This window comes from Salmo salar, chromosome 05 (genome assembly GCF_965601325.2).
Source record: "Salmo salar chromosome 05, fSalSal1, whole genome shotgun sequence".
NCBI classification, from domain to species: domain Eukaryota; kingdom Metazoa; phylum Chordata; class Actinopteri; order Salmoniformes; family Salmonidae; genus Salmo; species Salmo salar.
In genome coordinates, this window is record NC_138295.1 from 40609069 (window position 1) to 40632236 (window position 23168).

The 23168-nt window shown below is 40.9% G+C and overlaps 1 protein-coding gene across 1 annotated transcript; it reads left to right on the top strand.

The window, feature by feature from the left end:
* Positions 1-3067: 3067 nt before the first annotated feature.
* Positions 3068-22442, top strand: LOC123743109 (putative monooxygenase p33MONOX). Its single transcript, XM_045718247.2, has 4 exons — positions 3068-3285; positions 19879-20068; positions 20414-20604; positions 20854-22442. The coding sequence occupies exons 3-4, from the start codon at positions 20490-20492 to the stop codon at positions 21060-21062; spliced, it is 324 nt and encodes a 107-aa protein (XP_045574203.1). The 5' UTR covers positions 3068-3285; positions 19879-20068; positions 20414-20489; the 3' UTR covers positions 21063-22442.
* The last annotated feature ends 726 nt before the right edge of the window (positions 22443-23168 follow it).

The following is a 23168-nucleotide window of genomic DNA, read 5'->3' on the forward strand; positions in this document are numbered from 1 at the left end:
TCCGGGCTGGATAGGGAATATAGCCGACCATGAGGCGGTGTGGAGCCTGGGAGAAGGTCAATGGCACAATCGTAGAGACGATGCAGGGGAAGAGAAGTAGCCTGTGCCTTGCTGAAGACCTCGGGGAGGTCATGGTACTCTGCAGATATGGAAGAGAAATCCGAGGCTTGACTTAAGCCCTGAGGAGGCCGGAAGGCTGCACTGCTTTGAGGCAATGGGAATGGCAGAACGGACTCCAACCCAGGATTGAACTCATGGTCCAGTCAATAGCGGGGTTGTGTTTTTGGAGCAAAGAAAATCTCAACACAACAGGAACATGGGGGGACTCAATGGGGGGAAGCTGTATAGCCTCACTGTGAGTTCCAGAAACCCGCAGATTAACAGGAACAGTGCTGTGGCTAACTACCAATGGAGCGGCCATCCAGTGCTCTAGCGTCCATGGGAACAGAGAGGAGTTGAGTGGGGATACCTAATTCAGAAACTAGGGTAGTGTCAATAAAACTCTGATCCGCCCCAGTGTCAATGAGCACCCGGAGAGACTTAGACTGGTCTCCCCACAGCAGTATCATGAAAAAAGGAGTGGGAATTAAAGGATTCCCAGTCTGGCTCACCAGATTGCTTGTACCTACTAAAGAAATAGGTCTGTTAACCGAGCAGGTGGCTATATAATGTCCAGCAGCCCCACAGTACAGACAACTGTTGGAACTTAGTCTATGTGAACGTTCCCTAGGCGATAATCTAGCTCTGCCCAGTTGCATAGATTCCAGTGTATCTGACTCACCCGTCGCTGATGATTCTCAAGGGAATTCGGGTGGCTTCGGGTCTTCTCAGAAATACAGCCTTTGGGGACTTCCGGATTCCTTTGGAGATGAACGAGCAGCAGTGGATGAACGAGTGTACCCAAGACCAGACCTCTTCTCACTCCTGCGTTCCCGTAGACGCCCATCAATCCTAAGAGTAAGGGCGATAAGGGAATCGAGGCCCAACCGTAACTCCCGAGCTGCTAGCTCATCTTTTATTTCCTCTGAGAGTCCGTGAAGGAAGGTATCGAGTAGAGACTCCGGATTCCAGGTACTCTCGGCGGCTAACGTGTGAAAATCTACTGCGTAGTCTGCCACACTATGGGAGTCTTGACGTAAGTCAAGTAGTTTTCGGGCCGCCTCTCTCCCGGATACCGGAGAATCAAACACCTTCCTCAACTCTGCCATGAAATCTTCCAGTTAATGACAAATGATCAATGGAAACAGGATGCACCTGAGCTCAATTTCACAGGGATGGAAGGCCTTGCGGTCATGGATGGAGCAATTCTCGTACCAGACCATGATACAACTGTTCAGGACAATCTCGATGGTGCAAAGGTAGTATTTGGAGAGTACCTGGGGTGGCATGATGAATTTCTTCAGCCGTCTTTGGAAGTACAGGCGCAGTTGCGCCCTCTTGACAAGAGTGGTGGTTTTGTTGGTCCATGACAAGTCCTTGGTGATGTGGACACAGAGGAACCTAAAATTGCTGACTCTATATACTGCAGCCCTGTTGATATGGATTGGGGCATGTTCCGTCCTCTGCTTACATATTTCTGAAGTGGCAAGTGGAGGCATAACCAATCATGTAATACATATTAATTCATGTATCCACTCATATTCAACAGGACACAGAGATTTTTGTACTATAAGCATAATCACATTATTTTATAGGTGAATGATTTCCACATATGGTTGACTCATTTCAATCAACACATTTAATGGCTCAATAGCTTTATAGAAGTGTTACTTTGTGTAAAACAAACACCACTACTAAAGTTTATGAAAATAATACTGGATATATAAATTGTCACCCATAACAAAGCAGGGCTATTTTCTTGTGTGATATATTTGTTTTTAGATCATCTGACTTACTGCCAGGTTCTCAATTTGATTTTCAGGGTTCTATGTGCATAATTACATAATGCGGTTTAACCCTCCTGTTGGGTTTGTTTCATGTTATTAATTATGTGTTCCCAGTCCAAAATGACCGCCCCATTATATCTGATTATAAATCCATAATAATACATATATTATCACCTAATGTTGCGTTAGATATTTTTATCAACTTAACTTCTTGTGAACATTCCAAGTTGTGAACTTCAATTTGCTATTTATGGCCTGTAGGCCTCATTGACCTGAGCTCATACAACTCGTTTTTGAGTAAAAAAAAATCACAATGTATGGATTATTTTGTCTATAACAAATACTCAGATGAAACATATTGTGCTATTTATCACAGACTACTACTTCACTGTCAGTTTCTTGGCCTCTCTCCTCCTCACCAGTGTCATGATCAAAGATATGATCAAGAGCCTCACATATAGTATATCGATTGATCATTGTGCTGCCACAGAATGAATTGTGAGCAAGGCCTCAAAAAAGCTTTATATACCAGAGCTGTGAGAAAGTTCTATATATTATTGAAACAATGTTGCGATTGTTTGTGAGAATGCCAACAGGTGTGGTTCCCATGGGGGAAATATTCTATTAGGGAAAGGTTCCCGTGGGGGTTGCCATGGAAGGCAAGAAGGGGAGTGAGGTGTGTGTGTGTGTGTGTGTGTGTGTGTGTGTGTGTGTGTGTGTGTGTGTGTGTGTGTGTGTGTGTGTGTGTGTGTGTGTGCGTGTGTGTGTGTGTGTGTGTGTGTGTGTGTGTGTGTGTCTGTGTGTGTGTGTGTGTGTGTTCAAACACACATGCATGTGGGGTCTGGGAGAGGAAGTGGGTCCATCTGATGAATGGGCATGTGCCTGAACTCAATTTTATACACTAATTGTAGTCTCACCCATTCATTTCTAATGACTGGCCATTTTTGACCGGGAACACCACAGGTGTACAAAAGTTAAATACAACACCCCAAACGGTATGAAAATCATCCAAATGAATTTTGTGTGTTCAGATGCCCTGTGTGGACAAAGTCATGGAACCTTATGACAATCAGATTAAATGAACTACATTTTTTCAGAGAGAAATTCGACCGGAAGACAACAGGATGATTAAAGAACTGTCTGCTCTACATTTGAGTGCTATTTGTGCTGTGCATGTTGCCAGGCAACACAGTTAAATGAGACGAGCCCACGTGTTTCTAAAACAGCCAATCAGAAAACCTGTAACAAAGGGGGAATGAGGACATTTTTAGGTTTGTAGCAACAATACACATTGTACCTCCGTGCTGTATTTGTTTATTACACTTGAAAAACAACGAATAATGGATACAATGAGAGAGTGGATTGGCCTGGAGAGTCAAAGAAATCTTCCAATGAAAAGGTATTTGATCTTAATCATATCTTGCTATTTGTCAAGGCCTAACAGTTGGCTGGTTAACCGACCTTTACGTAACGTCAACGTAGCTAATTTAGATAGCACAAAGTGTACCTCTTTACGTTTATTCTGCCGATATCGTATCAGGACAGCAAAGTAACGTTAGTTATTTTAGTAATCATTGTATGTTAAATAACGCTAACATCGTTTCCGTTAGTTTAAGCTTTTTTAGTTAGCCGACGTTTACTGCTGCTCAGGCTAGAGCCAGTTTGGTCCACGCAATATCCGTTTTCACTGGGCTAGCTAACGCGTTAGCTACTAGTTAGCTATGTTTGTGTGGTTGTCGTCAAAGAAACATTACACTAACGTTACATGGGTAACTTTAGGGAGTTGACTTGGTGGCAGGTTAGGTAGCTAGCTAAGTGGTTGTTTAGTTAGCCAACTCAAAAATACCTTGGCCTGAACGCTTGCCAGCAAGCGGGGCAAAGGAGGAAGGATATATATATATATATATATATATACACAAAAGACATTTGGGCTAGGGGGTACAATATCACATTACACAAGGACTTTAATTAAAACCTCTACGGGATCGGTGTCCCCTCCGCAGGACTGTTGAGCTAATGTGATTAGCATGAGGTTGTAAGTAACAAAAAATATCCCAGGACATAAGACATATCTGATATGGGCAGAAAGCTTAAATTCTTGTTAATCTAACTGCACTGTCCAATTTACAGTGGGTAGCTATTACAGTGAAAGAATACCATGCTATTGTTTGAGCAGAGTGCACAATTATGAACTTGAAAATGTATTAATAAACCAATTAGGCACATTTGGGCGGTCTTGATATATTTTGAACAGATATGCAATGGTTCATTGGATTAGTCTAAAACTTTGCACATACACTGCTGCCATCTAGTGGGCAAAATTCAATTGTGCTTGGGCTGGAATGAAGCATTATGGCATTTCTCTTGCATTTCAAAGGTAATGGTACACAAAAATGCATGTTTTTTTTCTTTAAATCTGGTAAAAGATAATACAATGTGTTATATTCTCCTACGTTCATTTCACATTTCCACAAACTTCAAAGTGTTTCCTTTCAAATGGTATCAATAATATGCATATCCTTGCTTCAGGTCCTGAGCCACAGGCAGTTAGATTTGAGAATGTCATTTTAGGTGACAATTGGGGGGGAAAAGGAGTCGGATCCTGTTAACTTCTATGGGCTATGTGGGACGCTAGTGAAATATCAGGGCGGCAAATTCAAAAACAACAAAATGTCATAATTCAACTTTCTCAAACATACAACTATTTTACACCATTTTAAAAATACACTTCTCCTTGATGTAACCACATTGTCCAATTTCAAAAAGGCTTTACAGCGAAAGCAAAACATTACACTATGTTAAGAGAGTACATAGACAAAAATAATCACACAGCCATTTTCCAAGCAAGGACATGTGTCAATAAAACCCAAAACACAGCTAAATGAAGCACTAACCTTTGACGATCTTCATCAGATGACACTCCTAGGACATTATGTTACACAATACATGTATGTTTTGTTCGATAAAGTTCATATTTATATCCAAAAACAGCATTTTACATTGGCACATGATGTTCAGAAAATGTATTCCCACCAAAATGCCCGGTGAATGTGCACATCAATTTACAAAAATACTCATCATAAACGTTGACAAAATATACAACAATTATTTTAAGAATTATAGATAGACTACCCCTGGATGCAACCGCTGTGTCAGATTTTAAAATAGCTTTACGGAGAAAGCACATTTTTCAATATTATGAATACATAGCTCAGCCATCACGGTGAGCTATTCAGACACCCGCCAAGTTCGGGGCAACCTAAACTCAGAATTAGTATTAAAAATATTCTCTTACCTTTGCTGATCTTCATCAGAATGCACTCCCAGGACTGCTACTTCCACAAGAAATGTTGTTTTTGTTCGAAATTATCCATATTTATGTACAAATACCTCAGTTTTGTTCGTGCGTACAGATCACTTATCCAAAGGCATAACGCGTGAGCGCGGAACGAGAGACGAAAAGTCAAAATGTTCCATTACCGTACTTAGAAGCATGTCAAACGCTGTTTAAAATCAATCTTTATTGTATTTTTAATGTAGAATTGCGATAATATTCCAACCAGACAATAGCATATTCATTCAAGAAGAAAAAGAAGGAACGGCGTGCTCGCGCATATCCAATCCCTTTGTTGCCAGGCAGACCACTCAGTAACTGAGCTCCTATATTCTGCCCAGTGACAGGAGAATGCTCAAACCACTTTCTGAAGGCTTTAGATAGCCAATGGAAGCCTTAGGAAGTGCAACGTCACCCCACAGACACTGTAGATTCGATAGAGAATCAAAAGAAGAACTTCAATTCTCAGACTTTCCACTTCCTGGTTGGCTTTTTCTCAGGTTTTTGCCTGCCATATGAGTTCTGTTATACTCACAGACACCATTCAAACAGTTTTAGAAACTTCAGAGTGTTTTCTATCCAAATCTACTAATAATATGCATATTCTAGTTTCTGGGCCAGAATAGTAACCTGTTTAAATTGGGTATGTTTTCATCCGGCCGTGAAAATACTGCCCCCTAGCCCAGACAGGTTAACCTGTTTAGGATAGGGGGCCGTATTTTCACGGCCGGATAAAAAATTTACCTAATTTCATCTGGTTATTACTCCTGCCCAGAAACTAGAATATGCATATAATTGTTTGATTTAGATAGAAAACACCCAAAAGTTTCTAAAACTGTTTGAATGGTGTCTGTGAGTAGAACAGAACTCATATGGCAGGCCAAAACCTGAGAAGATTGCATACAGGAAGTGCCCTCTCTGACCATTTCTTGGCCTTCTATAGCCTCTTTATCGAAAACAGAGGATCTCTGCTGTAACGTGACATTTTCTAAGGCTCCCATAGGCTCTCAGAAGGAGCCAGAACGGGGAATGATGACTCTGCAGTCCCTGGGAGAAAAACAGTAGGGCTTTTGGGAAGTGGTCGTTCTGACACAGGACAACTGAGCTTTGGCGGAATCCGTAATTTGCTTTCTAATGATCATGATCTTTTCCTCAAAGAAGTTCATCAATTTATCATTACTGAAGTGAAAGCCATCCTCTCTTCGGGAATGCTGCTTTTTAGTTAGCTTTGTGACAGTATCAAAAATACATTTTGGATTGTTATTATTTTCCTCAATTAAGTTGGAAAAATAGGATGATCGAGCAGCAGTGAGGGCTCTTTGATACTGCACAATACTGTCTTTCCAAGCTAGTCTGATGACTTCCAGTTTGGTGTAGCGCCATTTCCATTCCAATTTTCTGGAAGCTTGCTTCAGAGCTCGGGTATTTTCTGTATACCAGGTAGCTAGTATCTTATGACTAATGTTTTTAGGGGTGCGACTGCATTTAGGGTATTGCGCAAGGTTAAATTGAGTTCCTCAGGTGGTTAACTGATTTTTGTACTCTGACGTCCTTGTGTAGGTGGAGGGAGTCTGGAAGGGCATCTAGGAATCTTTGGGTTGTCCGAGAATTTATAGCACGGTTTTTGATGATCCTTGGTTGGAGTCTGAGCAGATTATTTGTTGCGATTGCAAACGTAATAAAATGGTGGCCCGATAGTTCAGGATTATGAGGAAACAAATTTATGAGGGACAAAACTAGGACCAGAGTATGATTATGGCAGTGAGTAGGTCCGGAGACATGTTGGACAAAACCCACTGAGTCGATGATGGCTCCGAAAGCCTTTTGGAGTGGGTCTGTGGACTTTTCCATGTGAATATTAAAGTCACCAAAAATGTGAATAATATCTGCCATGACTACAAGGTCCGATATGTATTCAGGGAACTCAGTGATGAACGCTGTATATGGCCCAGGAGGCCTGTAAACAGTAGCTATAAAAAGTGATTGAGTAGGCTGCATAGATTTCATGACTAGAATTTAAATTTGTTATCGTAAATGTTAGCAACACCTCCGCCTTTGTGGGATGCGCTGGGGGATATGGTCACTAGCGTAACCAGGAGGTGAGGCCTCATTTTTAACAGTAAATTCATCAGGTTTAAGCCATGTTTCAGTTAGGCCAATCACATCAAGATTATGATCAGGGATTAGTTAATTGACTAACTGCCTTGGAAGTGAGGGATCTAACAATAAGTAGACGTTTTTTGAAATGTGAGATGTCACAATCTCTTCAATAATGGCAGGAATGGAGAAGGTCTTTATTCCAGTGAGATTGCTAAGGCGAACACCGCCATGGTTAGTTTTGCCCAACCTAGATCGAGGCACAGACACGGTCTCAATGGGGATAGCTGAGCTGACTACACTGTCTGTGCTAGTGGCAGGCTCCACTAAGCTGGCAGGCTGGCTCAGTGTGCAGGCCAGGCAGAAGGCTATCTCATTGTGGAGCTAGGGGAGTTAGAGCCCTGTCTATGTTCGTAGATAAGATGAGAGCACCCCTCCAGCTAGGATGGCGTCCGTCACTCCTCAACAGGCCAGGGTTGGTCCTGTTTGTGGCTGAGTCCCAGAAAAAGGGCCAATGATCTACAAATTCTACGTTTTGGGAGGGGCAGAAAACAGTTTTCAACCAGCGATTGAGTTGAGAGACTGCTGTAGAGCTCATCACTCCCCCTGTTTCAACTTATTTCTATCATAAGTAAAGAATCCAAGCAGCACATCTCTCCATAATAGTGTAAAATCTTCATAAATGTGTTCAATTATACATCTACTGATGTCTTGCCACAGATTCCTTACATGAATACAATGCCAAAAAAGATGCCATTTTTTTTACTTCTTCATATAGTGGTTGGCAGGATAATATTTATGAATAATTTTAAAAGAAACTTCCCAAGAAGTCTAGGAGTCTGAATACTTTCCAAATTCACTGTCTGTCACAACTGTACATTGGGTGGTAAAACTAATCAAATATCAATAATACAGCTTTGCTCCTTTTTCCCATTCTCCAAACGGGTTAACTACTCCTGGAATTCTTTGCCTAAGATATTTATTATCAATGTCCAACGGGACTATGGGTAGCCTCTAATGGGGAGAGGGGTAACCCAATCTCAAACCTGCACGTCCCTCTTTGTGGGTATTTCACTGGTACATTGGTTGTTAGCCCAAGATGTAGTCTTAAGGAGTCCATAGTACGAGTTACAAAACCTAATGGACAAACAAGGAAATTGTTCCAAATCATTTTCCCACCATTCATTTTAGAAACACTTAACCTCTATGGGCTAGGTGGGACGCTAGCGTCCCCCCCGTGGTGCACTCCATCAACAGCAGGTGCATTTCAAGAGCGGCAAATTTGAATCCAAATAAATGTCAAAATTCAAATTTTTCAAACATACAACTATTTTACACCCTTTGAAAGATAAACATCTCCTTAATCTAACCACGTTTTACGATTTCAAAAAGGTTTTACGGCGAAAGCATAAATTTAGAGTATGTTAGGACAGTACATTTACAAGAGTTGTGTGTAATGTTTTGTCAATTCAAAGACAGGGTCACCAAAACCATAAAACCAGCTAAAATGATGCACTAACCTTTTACAATCTCCATCAGATGACACTCCTAGGACATTATGTTAGACAATGCATGCATTTTTAGTTCTATCAAGTTCATATTTATATCCAAAAACAGCGTTTTACTATGGCATTGATGTTGAGGAAATCGTTTCCCTCCAATAACCGGCAGTCAAGTCAACACCACAAATTAAATAATTAAAATTAGAAAACATTGGTAAAATATTATATTGTCATTTAAAGAATTGTAGATTTACATCTCTTGAACGCAATCAACTTGCCAGATTTAAAAATAACCTTACTGGGAAATCACACTTTGCAATAATCTGAGCACTGCGCCCAGAAAAATACGCGTTGCGATACAGACTAGACGTCATGTTGGGGAGATCTAAAATCGAAAATACTATGTAAATAATCCATTACCTTTGATTCTCTTCATCAGATGTCACTTCCAGGTATCACAGGTCCATAACGAATGTAGTTTTGTTCAAAAAAGCTCATCATTTATGTCCAAAAATCTCCGTCTTGTTAGCACATGATCTAAGCCAGCCGGACTTCTCGTCATGAACGAGGGGAAAAAATATATTTACGTTCGTTCAAACATGTCAAACGTTGTATAGCATAAATCATTAGGGCCTTTTTTAACCAGAACATGAATAATATTCAAGGTGGACGAATGCATACTCTTTTATAACGTATTGGAACGAGGGTACCCAACATGAACTCGCGCGCCAGGTGTCTAATGGGCCATCATCGTTCCATGGCTCTTGTTCGGTCAGATCTCCCTCCAGAAGACTCAAAACACTTTGTAAAGGCTGGTGACATCTAGTGGAAGCAATAGGAATTGCCAAAATATTCCTCAGCCCCTGTGTTTTTCAATGGGATAGGTTTAAAGGTAATACAACACATCAGGTATCCACTTCCTGTCAGAAAATGTCTCAGGGTTTTGCCTGCCAAATGAGTTCTGTTATACTCACAGACACCATTCAAACAGTTTTAGAAACTTTAGAGTGTTTTCTATCCATATATAATAAGTATATGCATATTCTAGTTACTGGGTAGGATTAGTAACCAGATTAAATCGGGTAATTTTTTTTTATCCAGCCGTGCAAATACTGCCCCCTAGCCCTAACAGGTTAAAATAAGTGCTGTGTTTTTTGTAGGCTTACCCTGGCGTGACGTTTTGATAACCGTGTAAATCTCTCTTGGACAAGGTGACTTTTATCAATATATTGGCCCCAAAAAATTAAATGCTAATGTGGCTATCATAAATAACTACAAATGCAATGATGATCTAGACGAGACTGCGGAATAAAGTCAAATGTAAGAATCTCTGAATTAACTATCTAATGTTGGCTAAATGTAAAGTCGTGGCCAAAAGTTTTGAGAATGACACATTCATTTCCACAATGTTTGCTGCTTCAGTGTCTTTTCGATATTTTTGTCAGATGTTACTATGGAATACTGAAGTATAATTACAAACATTTCATAAGTGTCAAAGGCTTTTATTGACAAATACATGAAGTTGATGCAAAGAGTCAATATTTGCAGTGTTGACCCTTCTTTTTCAAGACCTCTGTAATCCACCCTGGCATGCTGTCAATTAACTTCTGGGCCACATCCTGACTGATGGCAGCCCATTCTTGCATAATCAATGCTTGGAGTTTGTCAGAATTTGTGGGTTTTTGTTTGTCCACCTGTCTCTTGAGGATTGACCACAAGTTCTCAATGGGATTAAGGTCTGGGAGTTTCCTGGCCATGGACCCAAAATATCAATGTTTTGTTCCCCGAGCCACTTAGTTATCACTTTTGCCTTATGGCAAGGTGCTCTATCATGCTGGAAAAGGCATTGTCACCAAACTGTTCCTGGATGGTTGGGAGAAGTTGCTCTCGGAGGATGTGTTGGTACCATTCTTTATTCATGGCTGTGTTTTCGGCAAAATTGTGAGTGAGCCCACTCCCTTGGCTGAGAAGCAACCCCACACATGAATGATCTCAGGATGCTTTACTGTTGGCATGACACAGGACTGATGGTAGCGCTCACCTTGTCTTCTCCGGACAAGCTTTTTTCCGGATGCCCCAAACAATCGGAAAGGGGATTCATCAGAGAAAATGACTTTACCCCAGTCCTCAGCAGTCCAATCCCTGTACCTTTTTGCAGAATATCAGTCTGACCCTGATGTTTTTCCTGGAGAGAAGTGGCTTCTTTGCTGCCCTTCTTGACACCAGGCCATCCTCCAAAAGTCTTCGCCTCACTGTGCGTGCAGATGCACTCACACCTGCCTGCTGCCATTCTTGAGCAAGCTCTGTACTGGTGGTTCCCCGATCCCGCAGCTGAATCAACTTTAGGAGACGGTCCTGGCGCTTGCTGGACTTTCTTGGGCGCCCTGAAGCCTTCTTCACAACAATTGAACCACTCTCCTTGAAGTTCCTGATGATCCGATAAATGGTTGATTTAGGTGCAATCTTACTGGCAGCAATATCCTTGCCTGTGAAGCCCTTTTTTGTGCAAAGCAATGATGACGACACGTGTTTACTTGCAGGTAACCATGGTTGACAGAGGAAGAACAATGATTCCAAGCACCACCCTCCTTTTGAAGCTTCCAGTCTGTTATTCGAACTCAATCAGCATGACAGAGTGATCTCCAGCCTTGTCCTCGTCAACACTCACATCTGTGTTAACGAGAGAATCACTGACATGATGTCAGCTGGTCCTTTTGTGGCAGGGCTGAAATGCAGTGGAAATGTTTTTGGGGGATTCAGTTCATTAGCATGGCAAAGAGGGACTTTACAATTAATTGCAATTCATCTGATCACTCTTCATAACATTCTGGAGTATATGCAAATTGCCATCAAACAAACTGAGGCAGCAGACGTGGTGAAAATTAATATTTGTGTCATTCTCAAAACTTTTGGCCACGACTGTAGTAATCAATAATTTAGCTACATTTCTTTCAATTGACATTTCTGTGAACTGTCTTGTGCAAGTTTTAAATTGACGCAAAGGTGTCAACTAGAGATGACCTGCAGGGATTTGTAGAATTGCACGAAATCTGAGAGTAAGTGGAGCTGAATAAATTGATAAAAGTCACCTTGTCCGAGATAGACATAGTTATAAAACGTCATGCCAGGGTAAGCCTACACGAAACACAGACCTTATTTTAAGTGTTTCTAAAATTCCCTATGGAAAAAATTAATGGTGGGGAAACGATTGGAACCATTTACCTGTTTGACCGCTAGGTTTTATGGGTATTATGAAACCTCCACTGTGGGGCTCTATTACCATTACTCCTGAAGGTCCAAGGACCTTATGTTATTTTCAGAGGTAGAATGGCTCTGACAGCCAAATACTCCATCGAAACGTGAATTGATTCTCAATTGCGATACGGTTCTGGGAACATAAAGCCCTTTACTTTCATGTCACATCAAAATAATTTCACAATTGCAAAATGCACACTTACTGTCCACTGTTTTAACCAGATTTATCACAGTTGCAGACAAAGTATTTTTCAGTGACAACACGTTTCTGGCAGCCTCCTTTCATTACACACAGGCAATGTTCCCGCAAATTTTTTGGCACGGAGCAAATTTCAGCCAACTTGAATGTTGTGAAAATTCTGTGTAACTTCCGGCGTGTGTTTACTGGGAACGCTGAGGCTGTACCCGCTTTAAGTAAGTTAACAGGGGTCAAGTAGGCTACCGAAGCTTTTTGTTCATAATGTAGGCCTACCATAGTGGCCTTTCATCAAAAACAATGGAGAAAATTAATCCCATAACATTTTAACATGGAATTTGCTGTTCTATCATTCAGCCTACATTAGCAGCCAATGTGTGGTGTTCAATGTAGGCCTACATTCCATTAGACTTTTGAAAAAAACATACAGGGCTTGACATTAACCTGTTAATATACTTGTCCTTCAGAGAAGGAGGTGACTGAAAATGTTTGATGCAAGAAACCACTTTACAAAATAAAAATTATTATTTTCATACCATTATTACAGAGAGTCAGGCAAATGATGCTACCTTCTGCCTGTTGGGTACTTAGCTTATTCATGCCTGTCTCAAAATACACCACTGCCCCTTTAAGACAAAAAAAGGTTATTTACCCGATTTGCTTTTCAAAAGCGTCTAGAAATGCCAATGTTTTGTGCTCTTGTAGGAAGCAACACTCCCCCAATGCTGACTACGAATTATTTATAACTAAGCTATTACCTCACTAACAAAGGATATGTACAAATGTGCACACGTTGCTACATGTAGCTTTCGCTTTGATCTCAAAACAGGCATGACCGATCATGCTGTAAAAAGTCCAGTTCAAAGTGAATGGCACAGATCCATATATGGCAATGGTCTATTTGTATATAGGCCTACTGCAGCTCTGGTTGTTATGGCGCACCGGTCTGTGAAGATTACGGACCTGAGTGGTGTCTGTCAATGCAATAGAATCCTACTCTGATGCGTTCTGCCCACAACAAAATCTCTTGCATAGTTTTTGTTTTGGTATGTTGCATTGATAGTGGCTAATTGATTGATTCGATCACAATTGCAACAGTGAAGGGAAACGTTGAGAGTTTTAATTAATGGGGAAAACTCTAGAAAGTTCAAAGTTCAATCTCGAGCTTCTCTGCAATATTTTTTCTGCACGGTAGTCACAGTGGAGCTGCGAGCCCGCATGCCGCTTAGAGGGAACATTGCACACAGGTGTTCGGAGCGTGCTAGATAGCTAATTAATACAGGTGGTCCCTCTGTCTTCCGTCGGTCTTCTGGAAACAAGTGCTGTAACATGGATATATGGACGTGTGGGAACTAACCCTAACCCTATAAAGTAGGGATGCACCGATATGACATTTTTGTCGATACCGATATCTAATGTTTTCCTTGCCCAAAAAAATGATACCGATAACCAATATTTACAATTTTTGCAGGGTTTTTTAAGCATTCTAGTGAAGTTAAATAGTTGAAACAAAGTAACATATGTTCAGTTAGGAACAGATTTTTTAATAACTTGTAAATGAGAAATGACAAATCCTGAATGTATTTTATCGCACAACAGATATATATTCATAACACAAATATTTTAGCTGCCCCGCATTACAAAGATGATTTAAGTTGTTGGTGGCTCTACTTACTAGCCAATCTTGACTCTATGGAGAAACTTAAAAATGCATTGAACGAAATATTGGTTTAAACTAAAATTAAGTTAATCATTTTAGCTTCAACTGCTTGAAAAAATAGCAGTTTGACAGCTTAGAAACAGTTATAAATGGAACAACTTAAACTTTTCAAATGTGCTCAACTGACGGAAACTAGTCAAATGCGAGCAAATTTACAACACCGCTCATCTTTCATTTAGAAAAAAACACAAAAAACAAGAACAAAACTGCTTTGTTTTAAATTAAATGAAAATCTTCACCTATACCAGCCATGAATAAACAACAGAAAAGCCATTGGGCTTAGTCATTTTTACCCCAGTGACTCTAGATGGCTGGGTTACAATATGACTGCCCATTTACAATTTTAACATTTGGGGGAGGTGTTTCTTCACAAAGAGGACCTGCTAGGCTTTGTCACAAGAGTCTGTTTCTTTTTTCGTCTACAATATGTGAAGCTGCACTGAAAAGCCGCTCACTGTCCACACTAGTAAAGGGAGCACCAAGATATTTGCGCGCAGCTTTAGCTAGGATGGGGAAACGGTGCTTTTCAGTGCAGCTTCACACATTGTAGGGGTTAGTGCGTGTAATACAACATATTGCATTATTCTTGCATTCCAAAGTATCATTAGGCATTGGTCTACATTGGCAAATGTTGGCCGATGTAGTAACAGAAAATGAAAATACAACGCGTATCTCTGAGACACACACAAACACTGACAAGTTATTTTGTTGGCATTTACGTACAGTTGAAGTCAAAGTTTACATACACCTTTGTCAAATACATTTAAACTCAGTTTTTCACAGTTCCTGATATTTAATCCTAGTAAAAATTCCCTTTCTTAGGTCAGTTAGGATCACCACTTTATTTTAAGAATGTGAAATGTCAGAATAATAGTGGAGAGTGATTTATTTCTGCTTTTATTTATTTCATCACATTCCCAGTGGGTCAGAAGTTTACATACACTCAATTAGTATTTGGTAGCATTGGCTTTAAATTGTCATGTTCTGGTTAAAAAAGGCCCTAATGATTTATGCTATACAACGTTTGACATGTTTGAACGAACGGAAATATATTTTTTCCCCTCGTTCATGACGAGAAGTCCGGCTGGCTTAGATCATGTGCTAACAAGACGGAGATTTTTGGACATAAATGATGAGCTTTTTTGAACAAAACTACATTCGTTATGGACCTGTGATACCTGGAAGTGACATCTGATGAAGAGAATCAAAGGTAATGGATTATTTACATAGTATTTTCGATTTTAGATCTCCCCAACATGACGTCTAGTCTGTATCGCAACGCGTATTTTTCTGGGCGCAGTGCTCAGATTATTGCAAAGTGTGATTTCCCAGTAAGGTTATTTTTAAATCTGGCAAGTTGATTGCGTTCAAAAGATGTAAATCTATAATTCTTTAAATGACAATATAATATTTTACCAATGTTTTCTAATTTTAATTATTTAATTTGTGACGCTGACTTGACTGCCGGTTATTGGAGGGAAACGATTTCCTCAACATCAATGCCATAGTAAAACGCTGTTTTTGGATATAAATATGAACTTGATAGAACTAAAAATGCATGCATTGTCTAACATAATGTCCTAGGAGTGTCATCTGATGGAGATTGTAAAAGGTTAGTGCATCATTTTAGCTGGTTTTATGGTTTTGGTGACCCTGTCTTTGACTTGACAAAACATTACACACAACTCTTGTAAATGTACTGTCCTAACATACTCTAAATTTATGCTTTCGCCGTAAAACCTTTTTGAAATCGTAAAACGTGGTTAGATTAAGGAGATGTTTATCTTTCAAATGGTGTAACATAGTTGTATTTTTGAAAAATTTGAATTTTGACATTTATTTGGATTCAAATTTGCCGCTCTTGAAATGCACCTGCTGTTGATGGAGTGCACCACGGGTGGCACGCTAGCGTCCCACCTAGCCCCAAGAGGTTAACTTGGGTCAAACGTTACGGGTAGCGTTCCACAAGCTTTCCACAATAAGTTGGGTGAATTTTGGTCCGTTCTTCCTGACAGAGCTGGTGTAACTGAGTCAGGTTTGTAGGCCTCCTTGCTCGCACGTGCTTTTTCAGTTCTGCCCACAAATTACCTATAGGATTGAGGTCAGGGCTTTGTGATGGCCACTCCAATACCTTGACATTTTGCCACAACTTTGGAAGTATGCTTGGGGTCAATGTCCATATGGATGACCCATTTGTGACTCAGCTTTAACTTCCTGACTGATGTCTTGATATGTTGCTTCAATATATCCACATAATTTTCCTTCCTCATGATGCCATCTATTTTGTGAAGTGCACCAGTCCCTCCTGCAGCAAAGCACCCCCACAACATGATGCTGCCACCCCTGTCCTTCACAGCTGAAATGGTGTTCTTCAGCTTGCAAGCTTCCCCCTTTTTCCTCCAAACATAATGATGGTCATTATGGCCAAACAGTTCTATTTTTGTTTCATCAGACCAGAGGACATTTCTCCAAAAAGTACGATCTATGTCCCCATGTGCATTTGCAAACCGTAGTCTCTTTTTTTTAATGGCGGTTTTGGAGCAGTGGCTTCTTCCTTCCTGAGCGGCCTTTCAGGTTATGTCGATAGAGGACTCGTTTTACTGTTGATATAGATACTTTTGTACCTGTTTCCACCAGGATCTTTACAAGGTCTTTTGCTGTTGTTCTGGGATTGATTTGCACTTTTCGCACCAAAGTACGTTCATCTCTAGGAGACAGAACACGTCTCCTTCCTGAGCGGTATGACGGCTGCGTGATCCCATGGTGTTTATACTTGCGTACTATTGTTTGTACAGCTGAACATGGTACCTTCAGGCATTTGGAAATTGCTCCGAAGGATGAACCATACTTGTGAAGGTCTACAATCTTTTTTCTGAGGTCTTGGCTGATTTCTTTTGATTTTTCCATGATGTCAAGCAAAGAGGCACTGAGTTTGAAGGTAGGCCTTGAAATACATCCACAGACAAGTTTTAATGACTCCAACCTAAGTGTATGTAAACTTCCGACTTCAACTGTACGTCCCCATCACCAGTAAAACATAATCAAAACCTATTTATTTCACTTACTTGCTGTGCTGTTTCATTCATTTGTTCAGTCATTTCATTCTCAACCAGGATTTCATCATACATGTCAAGCAGTGAAGTTTCAGCTCTGTCTGTCCGTGGCCTCTTCTGTCGTGGGTCCTCTTCCTCAGTGCTCACTGTCCGTTTCCATCTTGTCCAGCTGTGTCTGTAACATTTCACGTAAACCCTGTTTCTTGTCTGCATTGAAGAAGCGATCCTTGTACTTAGCATCGAGCATGGTGGCGACACAGTAAAGAGGCGCAGAGACAATGCCACCGAATCGCTTGTTCACAGCCTCTAGTAGAGTACTTTTGCAATCTGTGTCGGCAGTTTTGTTGATCAGGCGTTTCAATGCCATAAGGGGGTACCACGTCTGCTGCAGACGCGGTTGATGAGCTTATTTCTCGAGTCAGTTGTTCGAATGGAGCTAGGAGTGTGTTCATGTTTTCAATGATAGTCCACTGGTTTGTACTGATTATTGCAGGTAACTCCTAGTCGGCTGCGTACCCGCCAAGCACTCGTTTTTGTTCCAGCAGGTTCTCCATCATGTAAAAAGTACTGTTCCATCGGGTGGAAACGTCTTGCTTAAGCCTTTTCGTTTTCACTCCAAGCTGCTCCTGTATTGCTTGCAGGCGGCTGTATGCTAGCTGTGAGTGTTTAAAATGACCCACTATCTTCCTACCTGTTGCCACTATGTCAGATATGATGCGTTGGGCCAAAACACATTCGTTCACAGCCAGCTGCAGCGTGTGTGCCATGCATGGCAAACTGGCGACTCCGCATTCTTCCGAAGCCTTTGTCACGTTACGTGCATTATCATGTAGCACAGCGTGTACTTTGTTCTTGGGGATTTTCAAAGTTTCAAACATGTTCTCAAATGCCATTGAAGGTGTGTGTCATTTCAACGTTCTGTTTATTTGTAAATTGTTTCTCACTGATATGAAAGATAAGGTCCTTTATACTTCCAAAACCCGTACCGCAAGCGATGCGTGTTACTGTTCAGACGGAGTGCCTGGGATCTGAAACTCCCCCATACAGATGACATCTTCGTCACCATGACTCTTCTGAAATGTAATGGAACTGAGTCATGATCAAGGGCTAAATGGTTGTATGACATCAAAATGTGGTCCCCAACCGGCTGGTGCTGTGCTGAACACCAGATTTGGTTTCGAAAGGGCAGGGTTCCAAAGATGTTTGGGTCTTGTGCTGACACCCTAGAAGAAACCTCTAGATAGTTTTCTCTGCTCCTAACAGTCTAAGAGAGAACAGTGTATACGCTGCATTCGAATGATGAGCACTACAGTGATCAGAACTCGAAGGGAAAGGATTGCAACAGTGAGTACAGACTGAGAATGCAGGAGCATAGTACACACAGAAGTATGGAATATTCATCCCAACATTCCCAGAAGGAATGTAGAATGATGGAACATAGAGAATATCGTTCCAGAGATAGTAGTAACCAAAATCAACAGACTCAAAAAGGTAAGATTGGAGCTTGGGTAGCATTGCTTTTTCACTAGCCTGTCATGGCTCTATGGATTTCATTAGCTGGGAAACTCTAGATAGGAGACTAGGCTGAGTCTTCTGGGAATATTGATAACTAGCTGGGAAACCTTATTTGACTCTGGGTACCCTGCTATGGATTATATAGGGAATAGGGGTTGTTTGGTGACAGGTCTTGACTTTGTGCTGGTGGGTGCAGGACAGGTGTGGTCTGCCTGTCTATTATTTGGCCTGGGGAAAACACTCCCTGGCTTGATGCCTCTGAGTTATATGCTTATGTATAATGAAAATACGTGGCATGCAGTGATCATATAATTTTGGACTGACGAGCAGTGGTGGAAAAATTACAGAATTATCATACTTGAGTTAAAGTAAAGATACCTTAATTGAAAATTAGAAAAAGTAAAACTCACCCAGTAAAATACTACTTGAGTAAGTCTAAAAGTATTTGGGTTTAAATATACTTAAGTATCAAATGTAATTGCTAAAATATACTAAAAGTATAAATAATTTCAAACTCCTTATATAAAGCAAGACATGTTTTTTTATTTTATTTTTACGAATAGCCAGGGGCATGCTCCAACACTCAGACATCATTTACAAACAAAGCATGTGTTTAGTGAGTCCGTCAGATCAGAGGCAGTAGGGATGACCAGGGATGTACTCTTGCTAAGTGTGTGAATCAGACCATTTTCATGTCCTGCTAAGCATTCAAAAGGGCACGAGTACTTTTGGGTGTCAGGGAAAATGTATAAAGTACATTATTTTCTTTAGGAATGTAGTGAAATAAAAGTAAAAGTTGTCAACAATATAAATAGTAAAGTACAGACACCCTAAAAAACTACTTAAGTAAAAATACTTGAAAGTACTACTTAAGTACTCTTTACCACTGCTGACAAGAATGTTATTCCTGCATAGAGAGGGGTCTTAGGTCATTAGTCTGGGCACCAGTCAAATGGACTTTGTGAAGCCTGGTGGGCCACCAGATAATCTGTTTAGTGGCCCCCTTAGGTTAATCACTCATCTCTCGCACTGACTGCGGTCAACAGTTTCCAAATATCCTTAGTTTGATGCAAAAACAAATGTTGATGGGGGAAACAGGCCAAACTGGTCTTTGGTTTGTGTGTTTACGTGGCCCACCATCATTTCACCTGCCTCAATGTCACAATCTTGCTCTGGGTCTCGTCATTTGGGTGGTTGTCTGTGTATGTGTGTCTTTACCATGCAAAACGCATGCCTCTCGCTCACTCATGGGCTGAAGACAAGAGTGCTACTGAACAACACATTTCTAAGCTGCATCTTTCTACCTCTTTGTCTCTGCAGAAGCTGAGAATGCCAAGCGGGGACTTCAAGGAGGACAGGCTTACGACATCAGCTCAATCCACCCCTTGTGGCACCCCTTCCAGCACCCCGTCTGTCACCCCCTACCTACCTGGGGCGGCAGGTAGCCTAGTGGTTAGAGCGTTGGGCTAGTAACCGAAAGGTTGCAAGATCGAATCCCCAAGCTGACAAGGTACAAATCTCTCGTTCTACCCCTGAACAAGGCAGTTAACCCACTGTTCCTAGGCCGTCATTGAAAATAAGAATTTGTTCTTAACTGACTTGCCTAGTAAAATAAAGGTAAAATATATATTTATTTTTTTAAACCCAGCATCAGCCCCCACCCCTCACCAATACTCAACCGCAAGTATGCATCAAATGGCTGTTTTTGGCTATTTTGGAATAGATCCTGGAGTAGAATAGACGTCCACTCCCATCTGAATGAGCACTAGATTCAAATATGACTCATATTTTCAGATGGCACATTAGGTACAATTGTTCCATGTCTCTAATAGCTTTGTTGTGTGTGGGCATGCAGGAGCTGGTTCAACAGCCAGAGTCTTGCACCATTTCTCGCTGCCCCAGAGCTCAGTAGTCCTAACCTCAGCCCTGAAATGGGAGGCAATGAGGGAGGAGGTGGAGCGGGAGGGGAGAGGTGGAGCTTATTTGGAACTTCTCGCCCAGTAGTACAGAAGTCCACTACTGACCCCGGTTCAGAAACCAACACAGGTAAGAAATCAGTCTCTCAGGAGTTTCAATTATTAGGACTGTTGGCCGAGCTTTCTTTGTTAAAAAAAAAAAAGTGAGAAGGGATCTAAGAATAGACTTTGTGTTCCCAAGAGAGAATGTGTGAATAATAGTCTTCTATAGTCATGGTCAAGTCAGCATTTCGGATTCTAAAAAATAGTTTTTGCTTTGATGATGCTATACCTTTTTGTCAGGTGCGTTAACATTCTTGTCTCCTCTGCTCTTCCTCAGGCTTCACACTAAAGTCATACTTTGGCGTGCAGAAGTCTAACACCATGGAGGGCATCAAGACCCAGGTCAACCTCATGGTGGATGACCCTGCCAAGTTCAACCCTCCCAAGATCGAGATCAGCAGCATCGAGGGCAACAGACCCCTCCAGACCCGCCCACACAAACTCAAACCCCGGGACATGAACGTCCTGACACCATCTGGATTCTGATACCCTTGCCTCCCTGTTGGCCAGTAGCAGGTCTCCTACCCTCTTCTGTCTCCTAAGCCTCCTCAGCTTCTGTGGAAAACCGAGATGGAGAAGATGGAGGACGAGCTACAGAACTATATCCCCATATTCCCTGAACCCTGATGTTTTATATGACCCTATGCCTGCTTCCCCCCACTTCTCCTCAATTAAAGCACCAAATGGAGCATTTCCATTCACCTCGCTTCAAGAGGGTCACTTTTTTGGAGGGGTGCTTTGTCATGCCCTGTTGTCGCCTGCTTCTCAGTGATGTCATGAGATAGAAATTGTGTTTTTGATGTCTCATGAGTGCCCTGTTTGGTGCAAAACCCCCAAGCTCATTATATTTAACTCACTTTCACTTAAAGCACTGTACAGTACCCAGCCAATGTCATTTCACTCAACTATACTCAATCACCTCTGACGCTTTATTTTAATTTCAATTTTAACAAATGTAACAGTGAGTGTGGTTTTACTGACGTTGTGCCTAAGCTTGCTTCTGGCATCTTGCTCACATCAGTTCACATTTTGTTTTATTTGAAAGATGAGTGGCTACTGCTAACCTGGATTATTTGTTTTTCTTCATAACATCCAGATTTTGTTTGTTATTAGTATTTAAGTGTCATGATATTTGTCATACCAGTCTGTAATGCTTTAAGAATATATTGATATGAAGTACAATGCATTGAAATTGTCATTTTAAAAGCTTTTTTTATATGGACTATTATTTTAGAATGAATACTGTTTTGTTTTTGCAAGATGTTCCAAGATGAATTCCAATAACTATAGCTTGGTCCACTGATTTTGGCTGTAAATAATTTCAACACTAACAAAAGTATTCCAATGTTTCTGGTTAATTATTTATCTTAATTGCTAACTTTAAAGGGCCGGCTCCCCCATATGAAAGTCACTTAAATTTGACTGGTACTGTATGTGTTTATGATCCAGCTTTCGTCTAAGAATTAAATGGTGTTTTGGGATGGGGTTACTAGCTAGTGTATTTTACGTCGCACAGTAGTATAACATCCCACATTAGATTATTTTTTTTTGTCACATACACCAGATAGGTGCAGGTAAATGTGTTGTTTTACAGGGTCAGCCATAGTACGTTACCCCAGGAGCAAGTTAGGGTTAAGTGCTTTGCTCAAGGGCACATTGGCAGATTTTACACCTTGTCAGTTCGGCTATTCGAACTATCGACCTTTCGGTTAATGGCCCAACCGCTAGGATACCTGCCTTCATTAGAAAACACTGTTGGGTTAAAAATAAAAGTTGTGAAAATGTTGCTGATTTGACCATTACATCTTATGGACACTAGATGGCACAAGAAGCTCTGAGGGTGAAATAAACAGGACTCTAAAGATATTATTGTTGGTGAGTCTCATGAATTTATTACGTTCAGTGTTTTTAACCGTGTTCGAGAGGATCAAAACTCTTATGTATCATGGGTAAATTGTGATCGACTGACAGATCTACAAATAATGAGTAGTGATTTGTAGATCAGGCAGTCACAATTTTCCCATGATTCATCAAGGTTTTGATGGTCTCAAACACAGCCGTTGAATTCGTTACAATAGTTTAAAAGGATTCTGTATTGCCAGCACATCCTAAAGGCAAAATCAACAATACCACAACCAACGTTCCCTCTAATTTTTTCCGTCACTGTGCAAATTTCAGGTCTGCTGAGCGCAAACTTGAATGTTGTAAAAATTCTGTGCGAGTTTACTGTGAACACAGGCTGTACATGCTTTAAGTTAGTTTTAACAGTGACCATGTAGGCTACTGTGGCTATTTGATCATAATGTAGGCCAGCCAAACTCAACTGGTGGTCCGAGTCCAGACCCAGAGAAGGGTCAATCCGGACTGACATCTTACTTTTTTATTTAAATCAATTTTTTAGACCACTTTCAAAAAAAATACCAGGTGCAGCAGACACAATTGTCTTTCTCTCTCGACGCAACGCCCACCTCTACTAGTGCCCCTTCTAATCCAATCACGTGGATGTATGCAAATACGAGAGGCAGCGTCTTACCCAATCACATCAATCCAAATATCCTATGTGGAACCTTGCAAAATGTTGTCTTTTTTATT

What these genes read in the sequence shown, in the direction of transcription:
- LOC123743109 (XM_045718247.2), top strand. Translation starts at nt 20,490, where the DNA reads ATGGGAGGCAATGAGGGAGGAGGTGGAGCGGGAGGGGAGAGGTGGAGC. An exon ending in CGGTTCAGAAACCAACACAG is followed by an intron (nt 20,605 to 20,853) that starts GTAAGAAATCAG and finishes GCTCTTCCTCAG; the next exon opens with GCTTCACACTAAAGTCATAC.